Here is a 21,537-nt window from a genome sequence, read left to right as displayed (position 1 = left end):
TACTTTACCTGTGGCACATTATAATCTTAGCTTCAAGCCTCCAGTTTCAAACAGCTGCTATAACACTTTGGACCTTTCTCTTTTTTTTCTAATTTTACAATTTTTTCATAAAATAGACTTCAGCTAAGGTGCCTAGAAATAAGAAGATAAGATTAATTTGGCTAGAAATTTCAATAAACACTGAATTAACAAATTTTAGGTTAATTTTAAATATTCTGTGTGTATTGAATTCTTTTTCATGCCGTGCTGTGGTGGAATAAGTAAACAAAATTATGGACCATTAAAGTTTGTAGACGCTGATATTACTGATGTTCTGCAGAGGGGAACTGATTAGATGTGAAAATATTTACTTTCTTTTTCAGCCATCCAGCCATCGTGTGCTTGATATGCATGTTTAGCTATTGTAGACCATTTATCACCAAGTGATTCAAATGCCTCATTAACTGTGGTGCTGGATTAGATTATGCATACATTAATTGTTTTGTTCATTCTAATTTGCATGAAAGCATAAGCTTGAGGGCTTGATTTTCCTGTCTTGTATGTTTTGCAATTGAATTACCGGCTTCACCTAGCATTGAAACCGTTGATAAATGCCTTGTGTTGGGAACACATTGGAGTTTTTAGGCATAAAATTATAAATGAAATGTGCATCAAGATGTGGTTATTTTTAAAAGCTGTTCTCTTCTGTATAGTAACCTGCTGCTCTGCCCTACAAAAATGCAGTGCCTTAATATAAGGCACAATTTCAATTCACTGAAATTGCTACAGTTTTCTTCTTTTTTAAAGCATATAATTCTCTTTTACAATCACAGCATGGGGATTTACACTCAAATCATTCTGTAGTGATTCCAAGTGTGTAACTAGGGCAAATCCTTTTTATTTTACTTTTTTTTTAGTAAATAAGTCCTGGGATTTAATTTCTTCCTTACTTTGAGAGTCATGCGATGTGATGTGAACTTTGAATTCAACTTGCCTAAACTACACTTCACAAATGCAGTTCTGTGCCTGTGAAATGAATAGTTCTACCTTCCACCTCGAGGAGTTCAAGTGAGGATATAGATTCAGCCATAACAGGCATCCAAAACACCTTCTGAAAAGTGTGTGAAGACACTGTAAAGCAGTTTTCATCAAATATCCTGACCTAGCTTACAGCTGACCTAGGATAAATTATTAGTGAAGCAGCTCTTACTGGTGGACAGATGGACTTCTAATAGCCACCTTGGGCAAGAGACCATTACTGAGGTGTGTCACTATTTGTGCTACATTGAATATTAAACCAAAGCCATGTGGCCTGAACTAAGCCAGTCCCCTAGGGGCAGTCGTCAAGCTACTAAGTGTGCTTCTAAGTCTAAGGGTCTGATTTCATTTTACACTGTTTGCTTGTTCTCCAGAAGTACAGGGGTATTGTGCAAAATGCATTTTAACCATTGATTTCCCCCAACCCTCCCATATGCCTGTATGTGTTTTCCAAAGAATTTGAAGAGTGTTATGGATGGTTTGGTGAGGATTCAAGTTTGAAAAGAGGTATAGTGACAGATCTGGCAGTATACAGAACTGTTACTTAACCACGATCCTGAGTAACACTGAGGATAAGGCTTGTGGAAAGCAGCATACCTGGCATGCTGGATTTCAAGCTGAACAGCAGCTTTTCATGTGGTGCTGTGATTGAGCAAATTATGTTAAAGGAATACATCTCTGTACAGCATTGCCAAGATCCTTGGGAACAGCACAGGCAGTTTCCTTAGGTAGTTTTAAGAAGGCTGACAAATGGGAACCTTATCTGAAACAAGGGATTTTGGAGTGACGTAAATTTAAAATCTCACCTTTCATTTTACAATTGTGGAGCTCTTTCAGATGATCCCATGTAAGGCTTCTTGATCTTGGGCTAAACATAACACTATAAGAAGATTTTGATATTAAAGGTAGTCAGAAAAAAAAGTCAGAGTACCTAATGATAAAAGCTTGAGCTGCATGTGTGAAATAAGTAATAAATTCTATGTGAGTAAGTAAAATCTTAAATTAACAGGTGAAATAAGGTGAACAATGGCAGCACTGGGGAATGAATCATTATACCAATAGGTTTCTGAAGATCACAACACTGCATGTAAACTTTTCAGTGGCATAAACCGTGACTGTGATGGTCCTTCAGGCCTTGCTGCTAGTCCTTCTCAAGGATACCTGCTATACTTGAAGCAGTTTTACTGAAAATAGGTGACTGCATTTGCACATGCTACGGGACATAGGTCTGTTATGGCTGCTGAAGTATGTCTTTGTGGTCTGTCTTTGGAAAAATAGAAAGGCCAGAGTAAGGTAAGGATGGATGGTGTACAAATTTGAGCAGATGTTAATCTGACTTCCATGAAGTCCCTGGTGTGAATAAGGGCTGACGGTTCAGATAGGCCCATACCACTTGCAATTAACTGAAAATGGCATGTATTTTGCTTATCTAACATTAGAGAGAATGGCAAGAGTTCTCTCACTGAAGCTGGAAATGTTATCCTATCATAAAGAAAATTCTTATCACTTATTCTAAATATTGATTGCTTGCCATTGTGGTCTGTATATAAAAGATACCCTTGGTGTTCACGTAAGCAAGTTCAATAACCAGCAGGATCAGAGATGTGTGTTGACAGGAGATGTAAAATATTATCCCTCCAGATGGCAATTTTATACTTTACGAAACCTTCTCACTTTCTCCTTGCAGAAAGACAAGCTGTCTTTTGTAGCTGAACTTGTGCTTTCTTTTTTAATTGCTTCTAGATATGCAAATCTTCTTCAGAAGAGAACTTTTCTAAAATGTTGCATGATTTAATTGTCCATACAATGATACTAGAAAAAAAGTGTCTCAAGTTTGATTTTGTCCTGAGTTCTGTCTGCTTGAAGTTCTTCCATTTCAATAAAGTTGCATTGTATTCATCTCTGCAGATTGGTATTGATATTGCATGACCACTTTCTGCCACATCATCTTCTCACAACCAAATTTTGATGAGATGAAGGCATTAAATTTCTTCCAAAAGCTTTGTTTTAGAAGTCTAATACCAGCTAAAATCTTGGTTTGCTTTAATGGATATTAAAGATGTAATGTCTTCTTTGTCTCTGAATTTGGAAGTATAGCATAGTCCCATTCAGAAAATACATAAGCAGATGCCACATAATTTCTTTATAGGACTTTCTTTGTTTCTCTTGCCTTTTTAACATAGCGATATGTTGGAGGTACATTTTCTGTATATGTAATGCAAGCCTGAGGCAGCTTTAAGCTGTTTTTTTGGATTTTTCAGTAGCAGTGTTATTTCTGTACCAAGAGCTTGGCACAAACATTGCAGTTTGCTTAGGGCCCTCTGCATTTTTGATAGAGAACTGGATGTCAGATTGGTTTCATTGTGATCATTACTCTTACTGTGTAGTTAAAACTAGCCCTACATTTGTTGCAGTCACACTTTCAATTGTAGTGTACAAAACTTTTCAGTCTTTGGTTTTCTTTTATGTATCCTCTTACATAACTTGTCACTGTAATTTTCTGAAGAAAAATGTTAATCAGATTTATATTTTCATGTATCTAAGCAGTAATGCTTTTCAGAATTATCTTTAACAATACTTTTCAGAACTTGAAATATGACTGATCGTATTCATAAATGTTTGAATTGCTGTCATTGTAGTGCTCTACTGTGTGAAGAATTAAAAAAATAAACCCCACACAAATAGCAGAACAATGGAAAAAAGCTAACAAAACCATTTCATGCCTGTTATTTCTAAAGATTAGGGTAATGTTTTTATTTTTTCTTTTTTTTCCTTCCCTGTCTTGAAACATGATCAAGACAGGATTATATTCTTCATTCTAAATAATATCTAAAAGAAGATGTAGCTGTTTAACACATACGGTATCCACAGAGTCTGTTTATTCAGACCGAATTCCACATGGACCATGGATAATCTTTTCCCCAAATGTTTACTACTATTTGTTCTTAACAAGTGCTGCACAATATAAACTGAAGGAACCATAAAGAAAAGTGGCATAATAAAATTAAGCGTTGCTTTTCAACAGTGTCTAACTTAAGATCAAGGAGTGAAATTTTCAAATGGATCAGATTTTAAAGAATTTTTCTGTAAAGGACACGAATCACATGCATTTAAAAGCATAGATCGAGCCACATCTAGTATTAGAAAATGAGATACACATGGGTTTTAAGGATGGCGTTGAAACTCAGGCTTTTAATTGAGATGAAAGGAGATCCAGGTTAATTTCATGGTTTTGTTGAAATTATCTTCTTGCTTTTCTAAGCACTCTGTGCCATGCAGAGCCTGGAAAGTCAGGGTAATACTGCTCTATTTCCCGTCCCTGCCTACCTTGGCTGGTATGTACAGTCTTTACAGACAGACTGACTGATGCTATGTGGATACGTGTGTGGTCTCTAGTACTAACACAGCTAATTTTGGATGTAGCTTGTAAGTGCTGTCGTAATAAAATCGAAAACAAATTGGAAGTGCTGGGTTTGAGCATTTATATGTGATGTTTTTCACATTCACTTGAGTTGCTGCTGTTGCCATAGATACCATTTTTAGTTACAATTTCTGTCAGTGTTTGTTTACCTTTAAGAATTTAGTTAATTTGTTTTTTCAAAGCTTTGCTAAATCAGTTTCCTGTAGGAAAAAAATACCTATTTTGAGTACCAGAACTGGAAAGGTTTACATATTTGAAAATATTCACCATTTTTTTTCTACCCAACCCTCCCAAACACATAAGAGTCTAAAAATATAACCTTGTTATCTCTTAGTAGGTATAAATTTCTCCAGCTGGGCAACTTTTTTCCTGGTTTACTGTTAATTTTTGCTTCGTGGTCTGTCTCAGCATTAACTCTTACAGCATGCCTTTTCTATTGACAACATTTTTCATGTACAGTAAGTTGTACTTTTCCAAGGACACTTGCAATTCCTAATGTCACAGGCTGTTTTAATCATGTTTGTTAAAACCTGGGTAAGTAGCTTTCAAAAGCATGTCCCTTTCTGAGCTTAACTCACTGAGGACTACTCATTTTACCTGTTCATTATTAAATAAGACTGAACCTTCTGCAGTTTTGGTCTTCTACAAGCTACAACTGGAAAATGGATCCGTTGCTGTATGCCGTTAGGGTTTGTTTCAACTTTCGAAGTTTTCAGTATCTATTCACATGGTTTGGTACAGAGGGACTTGTCAGTGCAGAATATGTAAAACACCCCTTCCGCAGGGGAAGAGAAAGTAAGATACAGAAAACATCAAAAAATATGTAGTCAATTGATGCTGTGGAATATAGCAGAAAAGAAAAATGTTGAAAAGGTCTTACAAGAGGATGAGGAAGTGGAAGAAGTAATTCTGTTGTAGGGAAGACGATGAAGTCATGATGAGCTCATGCTGTTGATGGGTGAAGGTCAGCTATTTAGGCTGATAGTATCTGTTGTCTGCCCTTGATACTGTGATCACGGAGCAGTTTACTATCTGCCAATCCTTGAAAAGACGGGGGGGTAATTTAACACATAACGGTCTCTTTCCTTTTTTGCCTTTTCCTCTCTTTTTTCTCTCCTTTCCACTCTTTCTCTCTCCATCCCTCCCTACTTGAGAGCTACAATATTAGTTAGAGTAGTTACACATTTGTTATGGCTCTTTTTTTGTCATCACAGTTCCAGATACTACTTTGGCATTTGGAGACCATACTGTAAATGTAAATGAATTGTAAATAACTTAAAGTGAAGAAAAGTAGGGGTATAAGCAGCTGTTCTTTTGCTGTGCATACAAAAGGTATTTTTAGTTCTGTCTCATTCATCCTGGCTGGTGAACTTTGAATGATTCATCTACTGTTTCTAATACAGTAATAGTATATAGATGAGAGTCAAATGCCCAGCTGTTATCCAAACCATATACGACTAATGAAAAATAAAGAATAAGAGTTATTCTTCTCCTGGATAATATTTCTTCAGACAATAGCATTAAAAATTAAAACTTTGTGCATCAGTGATAGCCTGATGTGTTTTCTTATCGCTTACAAAGTACAGATGTGGAATAAGATTAGCTTCTCAGTGTGTTATTCTGCCTGTATTTGTCAATGAGACTCTTTTATACCCAGTCTGTAATCTTTTAAATATACGTGCTCTTACAGTTATCAATATTTTCGCAATTCTCTATAGCAGTGCATCTACAAATAATTCCATTTTTACTGGAACTAACTATAATACAGTGCCTGTAAAACTTCCACAGCACTTTCTGCTGGAAATGTTACATCCTTGCCTCTTCATTTGCACCTCCAGAACAACCCTTGCTTCTGGATTAATTTATTAAATAGCTAAATGGTTTTGGTCAGGGGAAGAGGCTAGAATTTTCTTCCCTGAAGTGATGCCTTTTCTATCTGAGGTGACTCGGGTCACGCAAGCTAGCAGTTTAATGGAAGAGGATGGAGATAGGCAGCAGTCCTTGACGAGAGTCTGTATGTTACATTATGCTTATTTACCATATAATATTGTTATTAGGGAAAAAAATGAGGCAAGAACAAATGTGAAAAATTATTATAAAAAGGACCAGCTTGACATTTCTTCTATCCATAAGAGAAAAGAAGGGAATTGCTATAATAAGTTTTAAGTGCAAACTGTCATATTGCAGAGCTATTTGTTAATTTTTGAATGACTAGAATATGTATTTATTTTATGAATATGGAACATACTAATAATCCTATTTATTTCAGGATAATTATTGGCCCATGACTGAAAGTAGAAAGATTATATTATTGCAATCCATTATAAAATAATTATTGTAACAGCTTTATGTATTTAGTATAGATGGAATTCCTTTCATATTCAAGAGTCAGCAGGAGCTTTAATACTGATTCCATTGCAGCCACGACTTTACCTGTGGACATTGGAATAAATGCTTATTGAAACACTCTAGAATAATTAGATCTTAGAACAAGTGATAACACCAAACAGTTACCTCATCTAACATTCAGCAAAAGGATTTCTTTGTCTTGGCTAAAATGTAGTGTTCATCTAGTTTTAAAAGATATTGAGAAGTTCAGGACCAAGACTGCCTTCCAAAAGAGTTTGGTCTGAAAACAGATCTCCATAGAGGTTACTTGTATTGCAAGAAGATTTACCGTGCACGAAAAAGCTATTTAATTGCCATCCTCTTTGAGCAGAAGCCAGAGTACTAGGCAAAGTGCTGGCAGAATACTTGACGTTTATAAGGTATAAACTTGTAAAGTAAAAGTATAAACTCATTTTTGTTTCTTGATGCAATTTGGAATAAAGAAGGTTTGTTAGTATATGATTAGTCATGATTATCTTCTGCAAGACATTAAGTCATGCAGCTGTTTGGAAACTTTAGTAATCTGTTACTGCAGTTCCATGCTTTGCTCTCCAATGATGTCCTCCCCCCCACCCCCTTTTGTCCTTCCCTCTTGGGCCAACTGCCAAAGCTGAGGGTTCCTGAAGATCGATTAGAAAGCTTTTGCTTCTCCGCTTACTTCATCTGTGTCACATAATGTTCTTTACATAGCTTCAGCAGAAAGACCTTTAGCCAGCAGTTAAATAGTGTATGATATTCAGTGCCTAAGGTAACAGTACAAGTTTGAACTCAAAATAGTAACTGAAGAAAAAAGGAATAGATTAAATTGTAGGATTTAAAAAAAAAAACACAAGTACAATCCTTTATACATTCATCTTGAGCTGTGTGAACTGGAATTTTTTTACATGCCTTTTCAAGTGTGTGAGGTAAGTATGTGTCAGAGGGAGGAGTAATCTAAACAAGATGTAATATTTCTCGTACATGCTTCTACTCTGTGACTTTGCATACTTAATATATTGTATTTGTTACTTTGCTAATTTAGGTAACAAGTACCTGTGTAAATTAGCAGATTTTTGGGTAGAAGTTGAATTTGCCATGCTGCAATAATTGACAGGTCATATGTGTGTGTGTGTGTGTATATATATATAGTGTATATGTACTATGGGTATGTGCACTTCTCTCTGTATTATTTCTAATAGCTAAAGAATCATGTCAAGATTCCAAATAGGTAGCTATATCAAAGCATAAAAGCAACTCCAAATTTAAAGTCCACAAAAGGCTAGTGATGTAACCCAGAAAAGCCACAAACCACTTTCCACTTAGGAAAGCTATCTTAGGAGTTACAGCAAGTCTGTCTGAAGTTTTCTTTTCTCACTGCTTGAAAAAGCTGCTGATGAAAACAGACACTGTGTGATTCAAAAGGTTTTCTTGTGGTACTTGAGGCACAGCGGATGGGAAGAACAGACTACTTGTTAGGTAGGTTGAAAACTGGCTGGCTGGCCAGGCTTGAAGACTCAGCATCTGCTTGGTGGCAGGCAGTGAGTGAAGTGTGAGGAGGCTGGGCTTGTTTAGCCTGGGGAAGAGAAGGCTATGGGGCAGTCTAATAGCAGCCCCCCAGTTCCCTGAAGGGTAGTTGCAAGGCTGACCAAGTTGAACTCTTCCTGGTAGAAGCACAGGCTGTAAAACCAAAATGAACCCGGAAAACCTCATGGCTAGAAATTGCAGCTCTAGAGGTTCAGACTGGACATTAGGAAAAACATCTTACCCAGGGAGATAGTACAGCGCTGGAACGGGTTATCCCAAGGCACTGTGGAGTTTCCATCCATGAGGAGATGTGAGCATTGGCTAGAAAATGCCAACCCTCAAATGGGTGACCTGCTGTGGTGTGAGCAGGAATTGTAACCCAGGCAAGAGCTGGGACTGGAGGTCTCCAGAGATCCCTTCAAAGCAGCATTTTATGATTTTGAGTGGCTTTGCCCTATGTCAAACAGTGCTATTTGTCTTCAATTTTCTGCCAATAACAGGCGATTTTCCAGCTTTTCCTTTGTACCCAGCAAAAGAGTTAAATTTCCTTTTGACTGTTACATCCAGATAATAGCTAAGAAGTGCCTGGAGGCAGCTGAACCAGAGGAAGAGGGCAGAAGGAGGTAGCCCGGTACGCCATGAGTTACTGCTACTGAGAGTAGGCATACTGCTTTTTGAAAGTCTGGTGAAAGAGGAAGAAATGGCACGTTATGTTCCATTTCAAAGAATTTATTCTACAAAGTGTCGGTTTCTGTACATATGTGGAGTGTTGTAAAAATTATATGGGAATGTTGTCAGGAAAACCTTTTGATTACTTTAATTAAAAAAACCTGCTTCCCTCTGAGGTTCTGTGGTAATGAACTAGTTACTGTCATCTTTTGTTTCTGAGTTTTAAAGCAGAGGACTTGCACATACTGCAACGTTACTGTATATCTGGAAAAGTTCTAATGTTAATCGGTAAATGTTTAGAGTTGAAACTGTTCATATGTTTGAATTTGGCCACTTTTTTTTTTTTTTTTTTTTAAAGCAGAGATAGCCATACGTTTGCTAATGCTGTTTCTAAAGGCCTACAAGCTGGTGGTCATAATTAAGGGCTATTGAATTAAATTAAGCAAGTAACATTAACAGTGTGTGATTAGCGGTACTGTCATCCTGTTGTGAAATCAGTGTAGGTTTAGGAAGAAAGCTTTAAAAATCAGTTTTAAAAGTACTGTGTGACCTCTGAAGTGAATCAGCCTTTGACGTGGCTCAGTGCCGAGGCTGTTCCCATACCCGTGGTGCGCAGCTCCCCATCCGTCTCTGAGCTGCGTGCGGTTTGTCCGAGTCCCACCCGTGATCCTTACTACAATGTAGTGATTGCGATGTACTAAGAAAGAGGTATTTGCTGTATTTAAAAAGTGTCAGTGCTGATCTTTGAAATGTGTTGTGCCCATGGGGGAAGAGACCTACTTTGAAGCAGGCAGGAATGAGCTTGTCTAGTCAGTGGGTTTAATTTCAGTTTACAGTGGCATCTGCTGATCCCTTTGGTGATACTGTGGGGTTTCATCTGTGTTACCACGTCGGCGGAAGGGTTAGGCACTGCTGTGCTTCCAGAATGCCTGGAATCTTGTAATTTTCAGGGGCAGACTTTCTGTATTGATAGATATATAAATCTGGTGATAGCATCTTGTACCACATCAAAGGCGACTGCGGTGGCTCATTCTTCAGCTTAAGGCTGTGTGAAGTGTGTGCTCTCCTTTCCTAATAAGTACAACCATGTTGTATCCCTGGGTCGGCTTAGGGATTTTTCCCATCAAGTGTGCCCTGTTTCCAGGACGTTCTCCTGTGGGTGATCTCCGTTTCCCATCTGCTGATGAAGCTTTTTATTGAAGATGCAACTAATTGTTTTTCTGCCCCCATTTACCTCGTGTGGAATTGTTGCCACCTGACCGCGGTGGTGCCTTGCCTACTTCAGTCCTTGCCTAAACTGATTCTTCAGGGTTGTTCAATGCTGATTGTACAGTAATAACCATTTTTTTCCCTCTTTTTTTTTTTTTTTTTTTTTTTGGGGGGGGGGGGGGAGGGGATAGCTTGAAATACAAAGGCACACAGATCATGGCAGCAATGTGTATAGTTTGGAATTATACAGCTGACCGCTGTAAATCTGACTGAACTTGTTACTTACTCCCTTTTAAGTGTAACTTGGACTGATTTATCCCTAAAAGAAAGTTAGGAATTACAAAGTAATTCCACAAATAATAGAGACTGTAGTCTCAACCACATTCAGGTAGATATGCTCTTCACTCAGTTTACTCCAAAGCAATTTTCATAACATGCATGAACTCAGTAGGAAAAGGCTAGCTTGTTAAGGTACAATGGTACAATTTTTGTAGAAAAGTTAAAAAGGAATATTCCGGCTTATCTGAAGACAAATAAGCAGCTTCATTCTCCAGTGACAGCAATTACTTTCCTTTGTAGTCATACAAAATAATTCTTTTGTAAGAGAAGGAATTCCACTGTGTGAGAGCAAATATTTGAAATGGAGCAAGTGGTGTGTGTGGGAATTTGATATGTTCATGGAACACTGTTGTGTGCTAAAGTAAATAGATATTTTTCCTTTATAAATGGAGGAGCTGAATGTACTGGAGATGCCACAACTTCTGTTCACTAAATTGCTACATGCCTTTTCTTTCTTTTGCCCCTTTTCATTGACTTCTCAATTGATATGCCTGGACTATGTACAGTCCTTACTTGCGATGTTGCTGTTACCATTGTCCTGATGATACAAAAGAAAACACTTAATATTTTGTAAAATATAACATGGTTTGTAATCCTGTGTGTGCTTTGAAAGAAAAAAGGAACCCATGACTATAGTGCCGTCAGACACCACACTTTGACATGTTTGTCTGAAACGGTGGTCCTTTGCATACTTTGGAAATAGCACTCTGGTGGACTAATCTCTGGGAAAGTCAGTTTTATTATTGTTGGCTCGTGTGTTTAGCATGCAGCTCTGAGCTGACATACTATACATTACAGAAAAATGCTTGTGACTCAGCTAACAAAAACCCAGTGAAGTGTCTAAATTTGGAATCAGGTCTTTGTGCCTTTTCTTTGTGCTTTTTTTCTTATTACTGCACGCTATCCTCTCTTATTTGTACACAAGAGTGTCAGTGCTCTGGAACCTATGTGTGGATACTGGCAAGACCACACTTAACCAGTTTTATATAAGCAGCAATTCCTCTTAAAAGAAAATTTACCATTTTCATCCCGCAAGTATAAGGCAAAAGTCCATCAGACTTTAAATTATATTTAAGTGCAGATTAATTCTTTTAAAGTAGAAATGCTGTTTCTATGGGCTTTTTTTTTTCCTTGTACTGCATTCATTTAGCTGTCAGCCTTTACGTGTAGCTATAATAAGGTACAATTGCAATGTGTATTTTCATTGTAGACAGAAGCATATATGTCTTACATAGCTTCAAATGAATGTTTGTCATAGTACTGATTATAAAAAAAATCAGAAAAATAAGATAAAGTATCCAACTGGAAGAGACAATGAATAGTTGAAAACAAAGTAATACTGATAACTCTCCAGTACAAAACTACAAGTTTATCTTGTTACTAAAGATATTAATAAGTAACTCTGAGAAATCCTATGGTTTACTAACTGAAATGTCAAGCCTGAGTGTATACGGTTTTTTTGACAAAGCCAAAGATAGTCAAAGCCATGTGCTCTAGCATAAGGAGAGTTTTTCCATTTGATGTGCTTATGGAATTAAATTTTGTGGTTTAGAGGTCTCATCGGTGTATGTCACAATGTTAAAAAGCATCCAGATTAGGTCAGTGCCTGGATTTTTTGCAGCTGAATACCCAGTACGAGTCGATTCCAGCTGCTGGATGTGAATTCCTGTGAACACTAGGCACTTGAGAATGAGGTTCCTTGAGTTACTGTGGAGAGAGCTGTTGGGGTTCTGAAAGGCACAGCTGCTGCTCACCGAAGGAGTCCTCGCCTTTTGGTAACTCCTCACAGTTACGGATTCATAACCTGACAAGGTCTTTTCAGTAGTTTCAGTGATACTGTGTGCTTTAAAGATCAAGTGTAGTTGGCTTATGTCTTCTGAAATCATTTGCTGCTGTAAATTCGTTTGCCTTGTAAAACAGTCATTTAATTTTACATTTGTTTAGTCTTAACAGTGAGGCGAAGATTTTTGTGGAATGCCCTCGACTGAGGCTTGTCAGTAAATGCCTAATTTCTTACACTTGGTGACTTTCCCAAGCCTGTCCCAGTTTCATTCCTGTATTGGGATAACTTTGTGCTGATACGGCCCTCCGGAAGGAGGTAGTCATCAAAATGCTTATCATTGGACTCAATAAATGTAGGACACTCTCTGTTAACAAGAGACAAATTTAAACCATCCCTTTTGTGGCAGGTGTGAGCAGACCTCTCCCTGTACGCTCGTATGATCCCTGTGCAATCTGAATCCATCGGGAGGCTGCATGGAGTGGTCCCTTGGGCTGCTGGGCTTCTGTGAGCACTCCAGTCTTGCATGCAGGTTTTTGCACTTGAACTTCTGTTCTGCTTTCTGAACAGCAGTTGAGGCTTGGGTTTGAATCATTTTTTACCAGCAAAGTTACACTTAATAACTTTGGGTTGTTGTCACTATGTAGCTTTTCTGAGCTACGTTCCTTGCAAGATGAAGAAAAGCAAACAAAACCAAAGTGTCTGTAGCTGTGCGTACTTAACAAAAACTGCAGGAAAATGAGAAGAAATAAGTATTGATGCATCTGTTTTCTGTCTTTACTATAGGTGTGCAGGATCCTCAGCATGAGAAGATAATTACTGTGACTACTAATGGAAGTATTCACAGCCCCAAGTTTCCACACACATACCCACGCAATACTGTACTAGTGTGGAGATTAGTAGCAGTAGATGAAAATGTATGGATACAGCTTACCTTTGATGAAAAATTTGGGCTTGAGGACCCAGAAGACGACATTTGCAAGTAAGTTACTTTTCCCTTAACTTAGAGAAATCTGACGGGAGGTAGGGGGATGGAGCAAAGGTGTTGCTTGAGTTTTGCAAAAGTCTGACACCTGCATGTCAATATGTTTATAAAATGCATCTATTAAAATATTAGTTTATGATTCTCTTTTGCAGTACTAGAAAAAGACTTTATGCTTGAAATCTTTGGGGTCTCCCCATTTTTCCTTCTGCATTCAGTATCTGGGCCACAGATATATTATGATACAAAAATGTGAAATATTTTATCTCTGTCTCAAATAACAGTTTTGACATCTAGGAATATACTCTTGACAGAATATTAGAGGAATTAATGTCTAATTTTCCAGAGAAAATTTAGGTAAGCAGGTTACCTGAAGTGGAAATCAGGTCATGACAAGAAAGTACAATGTCCTGTTAAAAAAACCCCAAACAACAAACAAAATAAAACAAAACCCCCAAAACCCAAACCCAAAACAAACAAACAAAAAAAACCCCACAAAAAAACCCAACCCCACCCCCTCCCCAACAAAAAAACCCCAAAACAACAAAAACACCCCCCACAAAAAACTTACCTCCCTACTGCACAATATTTTAATGGCCTTTAATGGTAAAGTTCTCTGTTTTGTATGGAAAACAACACTTACAGTATTGCATTAGTTGACATTATTGACATTCTTCAATGGTATTGGTTTTTTCTCAGCCTCAGTAAGCATTCTCAATCACTGGCACAGGTTTCTGTGGGACCTATGGAATCTGTAGTTCCTTCCTATGATTCACAGCTGAAGGCTTTGTAGCTTAAGAGAGAAACAACCATGGCGTAACAGGCATCAGGAGGGATGTAGTTTTGAACCAAGCTATCTGATGGATCGTGGTTTGGATATTTTGTGAGGCCATAGGAGCTGACATTATATACGCTTCCTGTGGGTGTGTGAAGGGGGAGAGATACTAAACTCTTGTATCCTGTATCTGTCTGCCATCACAGCAACACATCGTTAAAATCCCAATGTGTGAATAGTGGTACATTGTTTAAACTCTTTTCAGTAATAAAGGAACAGATAAAATATGCCATTTGAATGTCATATCCTCTTTTGTGTTCCTGGAGAGGTATTTCACACAAATCTTTCAAAGTATTTTTTTGTTTTGCTTTTCTGTTTGGGGTTTTATTTTGAGTACCTTGTATACATATTTGATTTGATTCTTGCTTTCATTTCTTCTAATTAACTGATATTCAGCTGTTTTTTTATATCTTGTATCAACGAATTTCTTAGAGGTTACTCTTGCACTTAATTCAGGAGCTGAGGTTCATAACAGATTGGCAGATATCTTTCCTTCATAATTCTGAAGGGAGTAATTGTCAAGGCCATGTCAAATATAATTAAAATACCCAGTACTATAAACATATGTTTGCTCAGATGAGTGCACTGCCTTTGCACAATAATTATTTTCTTTAAATGAAAACTTAGCTTGCTTTTTCTTCCTTTGCATATGGCAGAGTGAAGCAGCAAGTGAAAGAAAATCCAGGTAGGGTGACTCATTTGTCCGCTTGCAAAGAAAAAAGTAAGATAAGTTAAAATATTTTTAATGTTATAACTAGAATAGCCTTTCAATGGGAGTATATTTATTCAAGTAAACAATGTGCTGAATACAAAAGTACTGGTCAAGTTAAGAAACAGTAATAAGTCACTCGTAATCTTTACTCGGTCATAATCTTACCATGCTTGTGTTTGTGCAGGGGTACCAGGAAGCTGTACGAATGCACTCCCTGGTACGTGTGCTTTTGAGGTTGCGTTGGGCTTTTTGGCTTGGAAGATATGACCCTCTGAAGAAGAGGGTTGTATTGTTGGCTTGTTTGTTTTTTTGTTTTTTGTTTTTTTTTTTTCTTATAAAAAAGCACTATAGCTAGGGTTCCTATGAAATTTAAATTCAGTAACAAACTCAGTTAAAGAAGAGAAAGTGTACTTTGTTGGACATGAAGGGAGTATAAATAATTGACCAGTTGAGGAAATAACTAACACAGGGAGCTGAACTATGTAAAACAATTCTACACAAGCCAAGTAATTTACCAGTTATCAGAATAATAAGTCGTATCTTGCACTTCTTATCTCTTATATTTCCTAATAAAATAATCTTTTTTCCAGTACCTTCTGTAGAAAAGCTAAGGGGTTTTATTGACTACATCCCATACTACTTGTTACTCTGCTGTGCTTCTGCCATCTTGAAACACACAAACCAGTATTGTTGCTGTAGAGCACTCAACAGCCCCTCCAAAGGCACATTTATATGACAAAGGACAGAACATAATATGGTATGAAATTTAATGTATTGTAACTCTGTACCTTACAGTGACCTGATCCTTTAGTTCTGACCTGTGACCGAAACTAGATAAAAAGTACAGCCTGGTAACGTTAAGACTTTCTGTGCCACAGTGTACAGTTTGTACCAGGACACCTTTCTCTCCCATCTGTAGTGTATGAGAGGACCTCACGAGTTACCTGCAGTGGTCATTGCCACTCTACCTACTTAAGGTGCACATTCTGTGCAATGCCACAGCTGTCTCCATCGTTGCTGTAGGCTCTAACACCCTGTACTGTCAGCTCATGGGGTCAATGAGAGAAAACACTGGACTATATTAGTTTAAGGTAATTAGCAGCTTTTAAGTCTCATAGTAATTCAAATGTTGCTCACATATTGGAAAAAATAAAACAAAACCATATCCAACTACATAAGACTTTTTCCTTAGCATAGTTCTATAACAGGAAAACAATGGTGGCGGTAAATATGATGTCCTAGATATATCCTGAAGCTATGGCAAGTTTTTGCCTTATATCTGGCTTGCCTGGCCTCCACACTTGCATTTCTCCAACGTCAGTTCTGACATTTCAAGCTGTTATGTGAGGTCTTTTAATCTAGAACAAATATCCCATTTTACAGATACGTTGAAGGTATCATTCTAGCTTCCACTTTAAATACTTCCCTGAATCTGAATCGGGGTGATCCTGTATGGCTTTTTTCCGCTCCATTTTTACCTGCAATTCAATTAACAGTATTTACCAAGGTAGAACATTTGCATTACAGCAAATTCTATGTTTATGACCAGCCATCCTGACCCAGACACGCCTGGAACAACATTAACCAACAGAGTTCTGATCATGCTGATTCTCACCAGTCTTAAGCATGATTGCTGTGTTCTATATGTTTTCGAAACAAAGTTTAAATTATAGGTATTTTAGAATAAACTTCTGATATTTTGCCTGTATTTCTCCAGGTGGTTTTTGTCCTGCCTTTACAATTGTGGTGTGCTTGAAACTTATGCAGTTCATCTCTGCATTGCTTGAAATACAGCTAATGATTTTTTTAACAGTGTAGTTCTACTACATCTGCATTGCAACCCTTTCTGTGGGCAGAATGGTAAGAATACCAGTGTCCTTTCCAAAGTGAACACAAACTCCAGTTTACATGGAAACTGTATCCATGCATGTATCTCAGAAGAGATTTAGGTTGTTTGGTTGATAATATAGATATACAAATCTCTGCAATATTGCAGTAATTTCAGTCTTGTGTGCTTTTATAATTTCAGTTGTGACTTGTGAATGAAAAAGTTCACAAAGAAAAAAAAAACATACCCAAAAACCAGCAAACTAAACAAACAGAAAAGGAGGAGTACAGTCTTCTGGCTGCGTTGTGCAGTACTGTTCAGATGATAGGACTGGCAGTGAATTTTCATTACATAAGCTAACAGAGGCTTAGGGGATTTACATTCTGTAAGCCCACCCTTTCTGATGAAGAAAAGCAGCAGCTTTTCTTCTGCTGATATGACAGGTCATTATTTTCATGATGCTAGCCCCTCAATGGTGTTTTAATCATGAGGCCATTAGACTTCTGTTCCTGACAGCTCCTGTCATCAGAGAGATGCCTTAACTCATGACCAGGAAGGACTGATTTTTCTCAGTTGTTGCTTTTGTCCAAATTTGTTGCTTTCTGTCTCTTACATTCAATGGTAACAGCTTTGTGATAGGAATACATAGAATTAGCTTTTTTCTGGGCAGAACATGGATGCTACAGTTGTCTTTAAAAGTCAGCCTGATGTTGTGAGTTTGTTGTACATTAGAACGTTAAAACGCAATGCTGCAATAGGAAAATAAATAAATAAATAAAATATATTTCTTACGTTAGTAGTGTGTATCAAACTCACTGTCTGCCTGTGCGCAGAATGGCTCTAGTTCATTTCAGTGGTGGTTGCAGCTGTTCTTCCTAATTGTCAGATGATTACAGTCTGACTTGTATTATATGTAATAAAACACAGAGATGTGTCACAAATCCAAAGTGCAATTTCTGTAGATAAGATGATACGGATAAAATACATGAGTAAAGGAATGTGAAACCAACTGATGGTTGAATAATAGGTGCCATTTGACCATTGTCTTCATATTATGATAGCTACACTAATTTTTGATTCTGTTCAGTCCTCTAATTTAAAGTATGAACTATAGACTGTTTTGTGGTGGGGGTTTTTGGTTTTTTTGTGGGGCTGGAGGAGCTTTTAGCAGCTGCATATGTGAATCTTTGTATAAGTGAATCATTTACCTCTGTTTTGAAAGAAATCCCAAAGCTTTCTAGTTAGTATGTGTAATATGTAGAACTTTTGCCTGAAGAAAATTAGTTAAGCTGAAGGCAGCTGTCAGTGCTAACATGGGGTAAAATCTATGTGAGTAGTTTTGTGACTTTTTTTCCCCCTCTTCAAATCAGATTAAGTACTTAACTCTTAATGCAGGCACGTTCTTCCTCTGAGGGTTCTTAGGATGACCCTTTATGATACAGAGCCACATGCATTAAGTTCACTCCCTCCCTTTTCCCTAATGTTTCTATATGCTACTTGCTTTCACTTGAGATCTGTTGTGACTGGACTGTGCCCAAGCTATCCCCTTCCGTTCAGGGGCATTAAGGTTCTGTGGTAGAAACTGTAACCCGACTGGCTTCAACAGTCACTTGTGTTCTTAATGAATGTATCATTAGGAATTCGTTGACAAGGGTTAAAAAATTACATCTGGCTCATTCTGACAAGACTGAAACAAGTATATTAAGAGGAAACATGCAGACATTGTCCTTAGTGGCTATGAAGAAGGAAAATATTTGCTTAGCTGGTTTTGGGGGTATTTTTTGACATAAATTGTGTAAAATGCATACTATGTAGCGATAAGTTACGGTAAACACAATAAAAAAGGCTAAATGTTTTCTTAATTAATTTTCTTAAGAGACCTTTGGGTGTAATATAAGACACAATGAGTAACTTGCACCATGTGGAGCTTCACTTCTTGTAATTACTACAGGTCTGTACATCTAGCATGTGGAGTAAACATGTATAACTGCATCCTAAGCGTCTCGGTAAAAAAGAGGACAGATTTTTTGCTTCTGTTTGGCCCCTTGTCATGGAAGTGTCTTACAGCATCAACAGAGAAGCAGCATGAAAGACTAATGTCAGCACCTTTTCCTTATAGAAAGATTAAATTCAACCCCACATCCTTGCGGGGGGGGGGGGGGGGGGGGGACCCAAAATTTTTGTTTGTTTTGCCTTGAGTGCATTATAGGGGTAATATTGAAGTATGTGTGAAAAACATACTAATATCAAGCATAGATTGAGGAACAAAATGTAACCCTTCACATAAAGTATTCATTCTGGGTCTTTTGAGGGCAGTGAGTTTCTTATCAAGGTCTAGTTCCTAAAAAGATTGTTTTTTGGACAACTGATGGGCTGTCCTTTACTGTCAGACAGTCTTAAATGCTTCTTGTGAACCGTGATTGCAGAGGGTGAAGTTATCTCTTGGGTAAGTGCAAGTTCAAGTGGGCTTTGAATAACTGGACAAAGACCCTTAAATGAACTCTCTATTTACAGAGGAGCCGGTGCAGACAGTGCTCATGACGCCTCCAGTTGCACAGTAACTGGGCTGCTGGGATTTGTGCTTCTCCCTGCCCCCCGCCTTCTGAAGGTGCAGGGGTTGCTGCTACCACCTCTATTTGAGTTGTCAGGAAACAGTGAGGAGTCCCCCAAAATTTTTAAGGCTGCAAACTGGAAAAAAAGTCAGCATCACAATCACAGACTCTGAGAACAGAGATGAATGTTGTAGTGAAGACCAGTCCTTAGAGCTCTTTTCTGACAGCTGTTGCCTTAGAATTTCAGCATGTTCAATTTTAGCCACCTGCTTTTTTATGAGATGCTACACATCTAGGATATAGGTGGGCTGGGCTCCATTTGGGTGACTATATATAATCAGTGATACTTAAATGTCTCTTTCATCATTGGCTATAACTTCTTCACAAAAAGTGAAATCATACTAAAGTTAAAATTTATTATGTCTCTCTTATGTGACTCAGATCCTTTTGGATAGGATTGATTCCTTTAATGTATGGAATTATAAAAAGCATATGAATTCTCATTCCTCAATACACAATTACCACCCTATCCCCCAATTACTTGTTAATCATTTTTATTCAAAGTCTTAAAGATGGTCTTATAATTTTAATGTCTGGGATGAGTTCTAATGTTCAAGTACCTTGACTTATTTGAAATACTGTTAGGAAAGAATTATTATGAAATAGCCAATTTAGAGTTGACGTCCTTAGTAGCAGCATTGATGTTTTGCTGGTGGCAGGAAGGTGGCATTTTAGGAGCAGTGTGTAGAAAATGCCACAAACTTTGTGGTGCCATAAGTTTATGCATAAGAAAATGCCGTAAGACAGGTGGTGGAGTAACTTCTGGTGTTTGTGTGGTTGTTTTTTTCGTTCTGGGTTTTAGTGCTCAATCCATTTGCAAGACAACTGAATAGTGATATCCATTCAAGAGAGGTTTAAATGCTGAATGGATTTAAATGGATGAGAGGATGAGAGTGGGGATGGCAATCAAATCAAAGTCTTTAAAGAGATTAGATTAATTTAGGACCAGAGTCTTTTGGTTATCTATAAGGAAAAAAGGTTAATACTACAAAGATTATTACCTTCATGTGGGTTTGGTTGTAACAATATTATTTCAATTTAATGAATGCAGAAGAGTCCAATAGACTCATGCATCCTGCTATCTTTCTTATTTATTTATTTATTTATTATTGAAAAATGAGTGGGTTTTGCATCAAAAGAAATTTCTGGGACCTGCTTCTTTTCTGTTCTGTTTGCATTGAACAAAATTCTGGTTCCTTGATTATTATTTTTTTTTTTAATCATTATTTTAGTTTTTTTAAGAAAGCTCTTTCTTTAGGATTTTCCATGATTCCAGAAAACACTGACTGATTACCAAATGATTCAAACACTAACTCATCATTCAGCTGGTCCCATTCTGCTGGTTTAGCAACTGTCCATCATTCATACTGCGGCAGAGCTGTGTACTGTATCCAGAAGTATACACATTCCTTTGGGTTCTCTACTGCTTAGTAAAAGTTGCTTAATTCCATTCTCATGATAACAATTTTGTAAATGTGACAAAGTAAATATTGCGGGAAGTAAAAGAAGGTAAAAAAAATAGAAAACCAAAAAGCAGTACAGTTATTTCAGACTACTCTGTAACACACGTTTCTTGAGCCTCAGAAAGAATAAACTCAGTTCTGCAGAAAGGGTTTATAGCTGCAAAATTGTGCTCTCTAAACAAATCTAAGTGCAACGTAAAAAAGGGAAAGAGAAGGAGATGCTTCTCTGAGGAGAATGAGAGAACAGCATAGCCTACATGATGTGATCAGAAGGAAATGCTGCACAAATTTGGGGGCATTCTTGCCCACCCACTTTTCCCTCCTTTACTATAAACCCAGCATTCATTTTTAGTATCCACTGTTGCTAGGGGACACTATAATGGATATTATCTCGCAAGTAACTTAAAATCTATCTTCACAGCCCAGATGAGTGTTAGAGGAGTGATTGCTGATGAGTGGGCAGTTGACGTAATCTCCTACTACTTTTTCACACCAGAGACTGCACTCATTGACTTGAAAAACATTTTAGGCTCCTTAAAATTCCTTCCTGGTTCTCTCAATCTGAAGCAAGCTGTTTGAATAAAATAAACTATGTCCACAGTATCAACATATTTTTGTAAATGGTCCTAATCCTAATTTATTGCTTCTAAAATTGTTTCATGTTACTGTAGCTGGCTGTGTTTCTAATGTTGTAGACTGAAGTTATTTTCTTTGAAGATTGGTGTGGGTCTTGCTTCTGTCTAGGGTACTCCAAGAACAGTTGTTTGGATGGAGTTCCC

At 37.5% G+C, this 21,537-nt stretch overlaps 1 protein-coding gene across 1 annotated transcript in view; it reads left to right on the top strand.

Annotated features, from left to right (window-relative positions):
• PDGFC (platelet derived growth factor C) overlaps positions 1–21,537 on the top strand; it is a 135,812-nt gene that overhangs the window by 66,924 nt on the left and 47,351 nt on the right. Inside the window, exon 2 of the mRNA XM_040600886.1 lies at positions 13,113–13,308. Coding sequence (XP_040456820.1) covers positions 13,113–13,308 — 196 coding nt within the window. The remainder of the gene's footprint in view (positions 1–13,112; positions 13,309–21,537) is intronic.

The sequence above is a fragment of the Falco naumanni genome, chromosome 1 (assembly GCF_017639655.2).
Source record: "Falco naumanni isolate bFalNau1 chromosome 1, bFalNau1.pat, whole genome shotgun sequence".
NCBI lineage: Eukaryota > Metazoa > Chordata > Aves > Falconiformes > Falconidae > Falco > Falco naumanni.
Note: the sequence above shows the minus strand (reverse complement) of the source record. Positions and strands in the feature narration are given on the sequence as shown.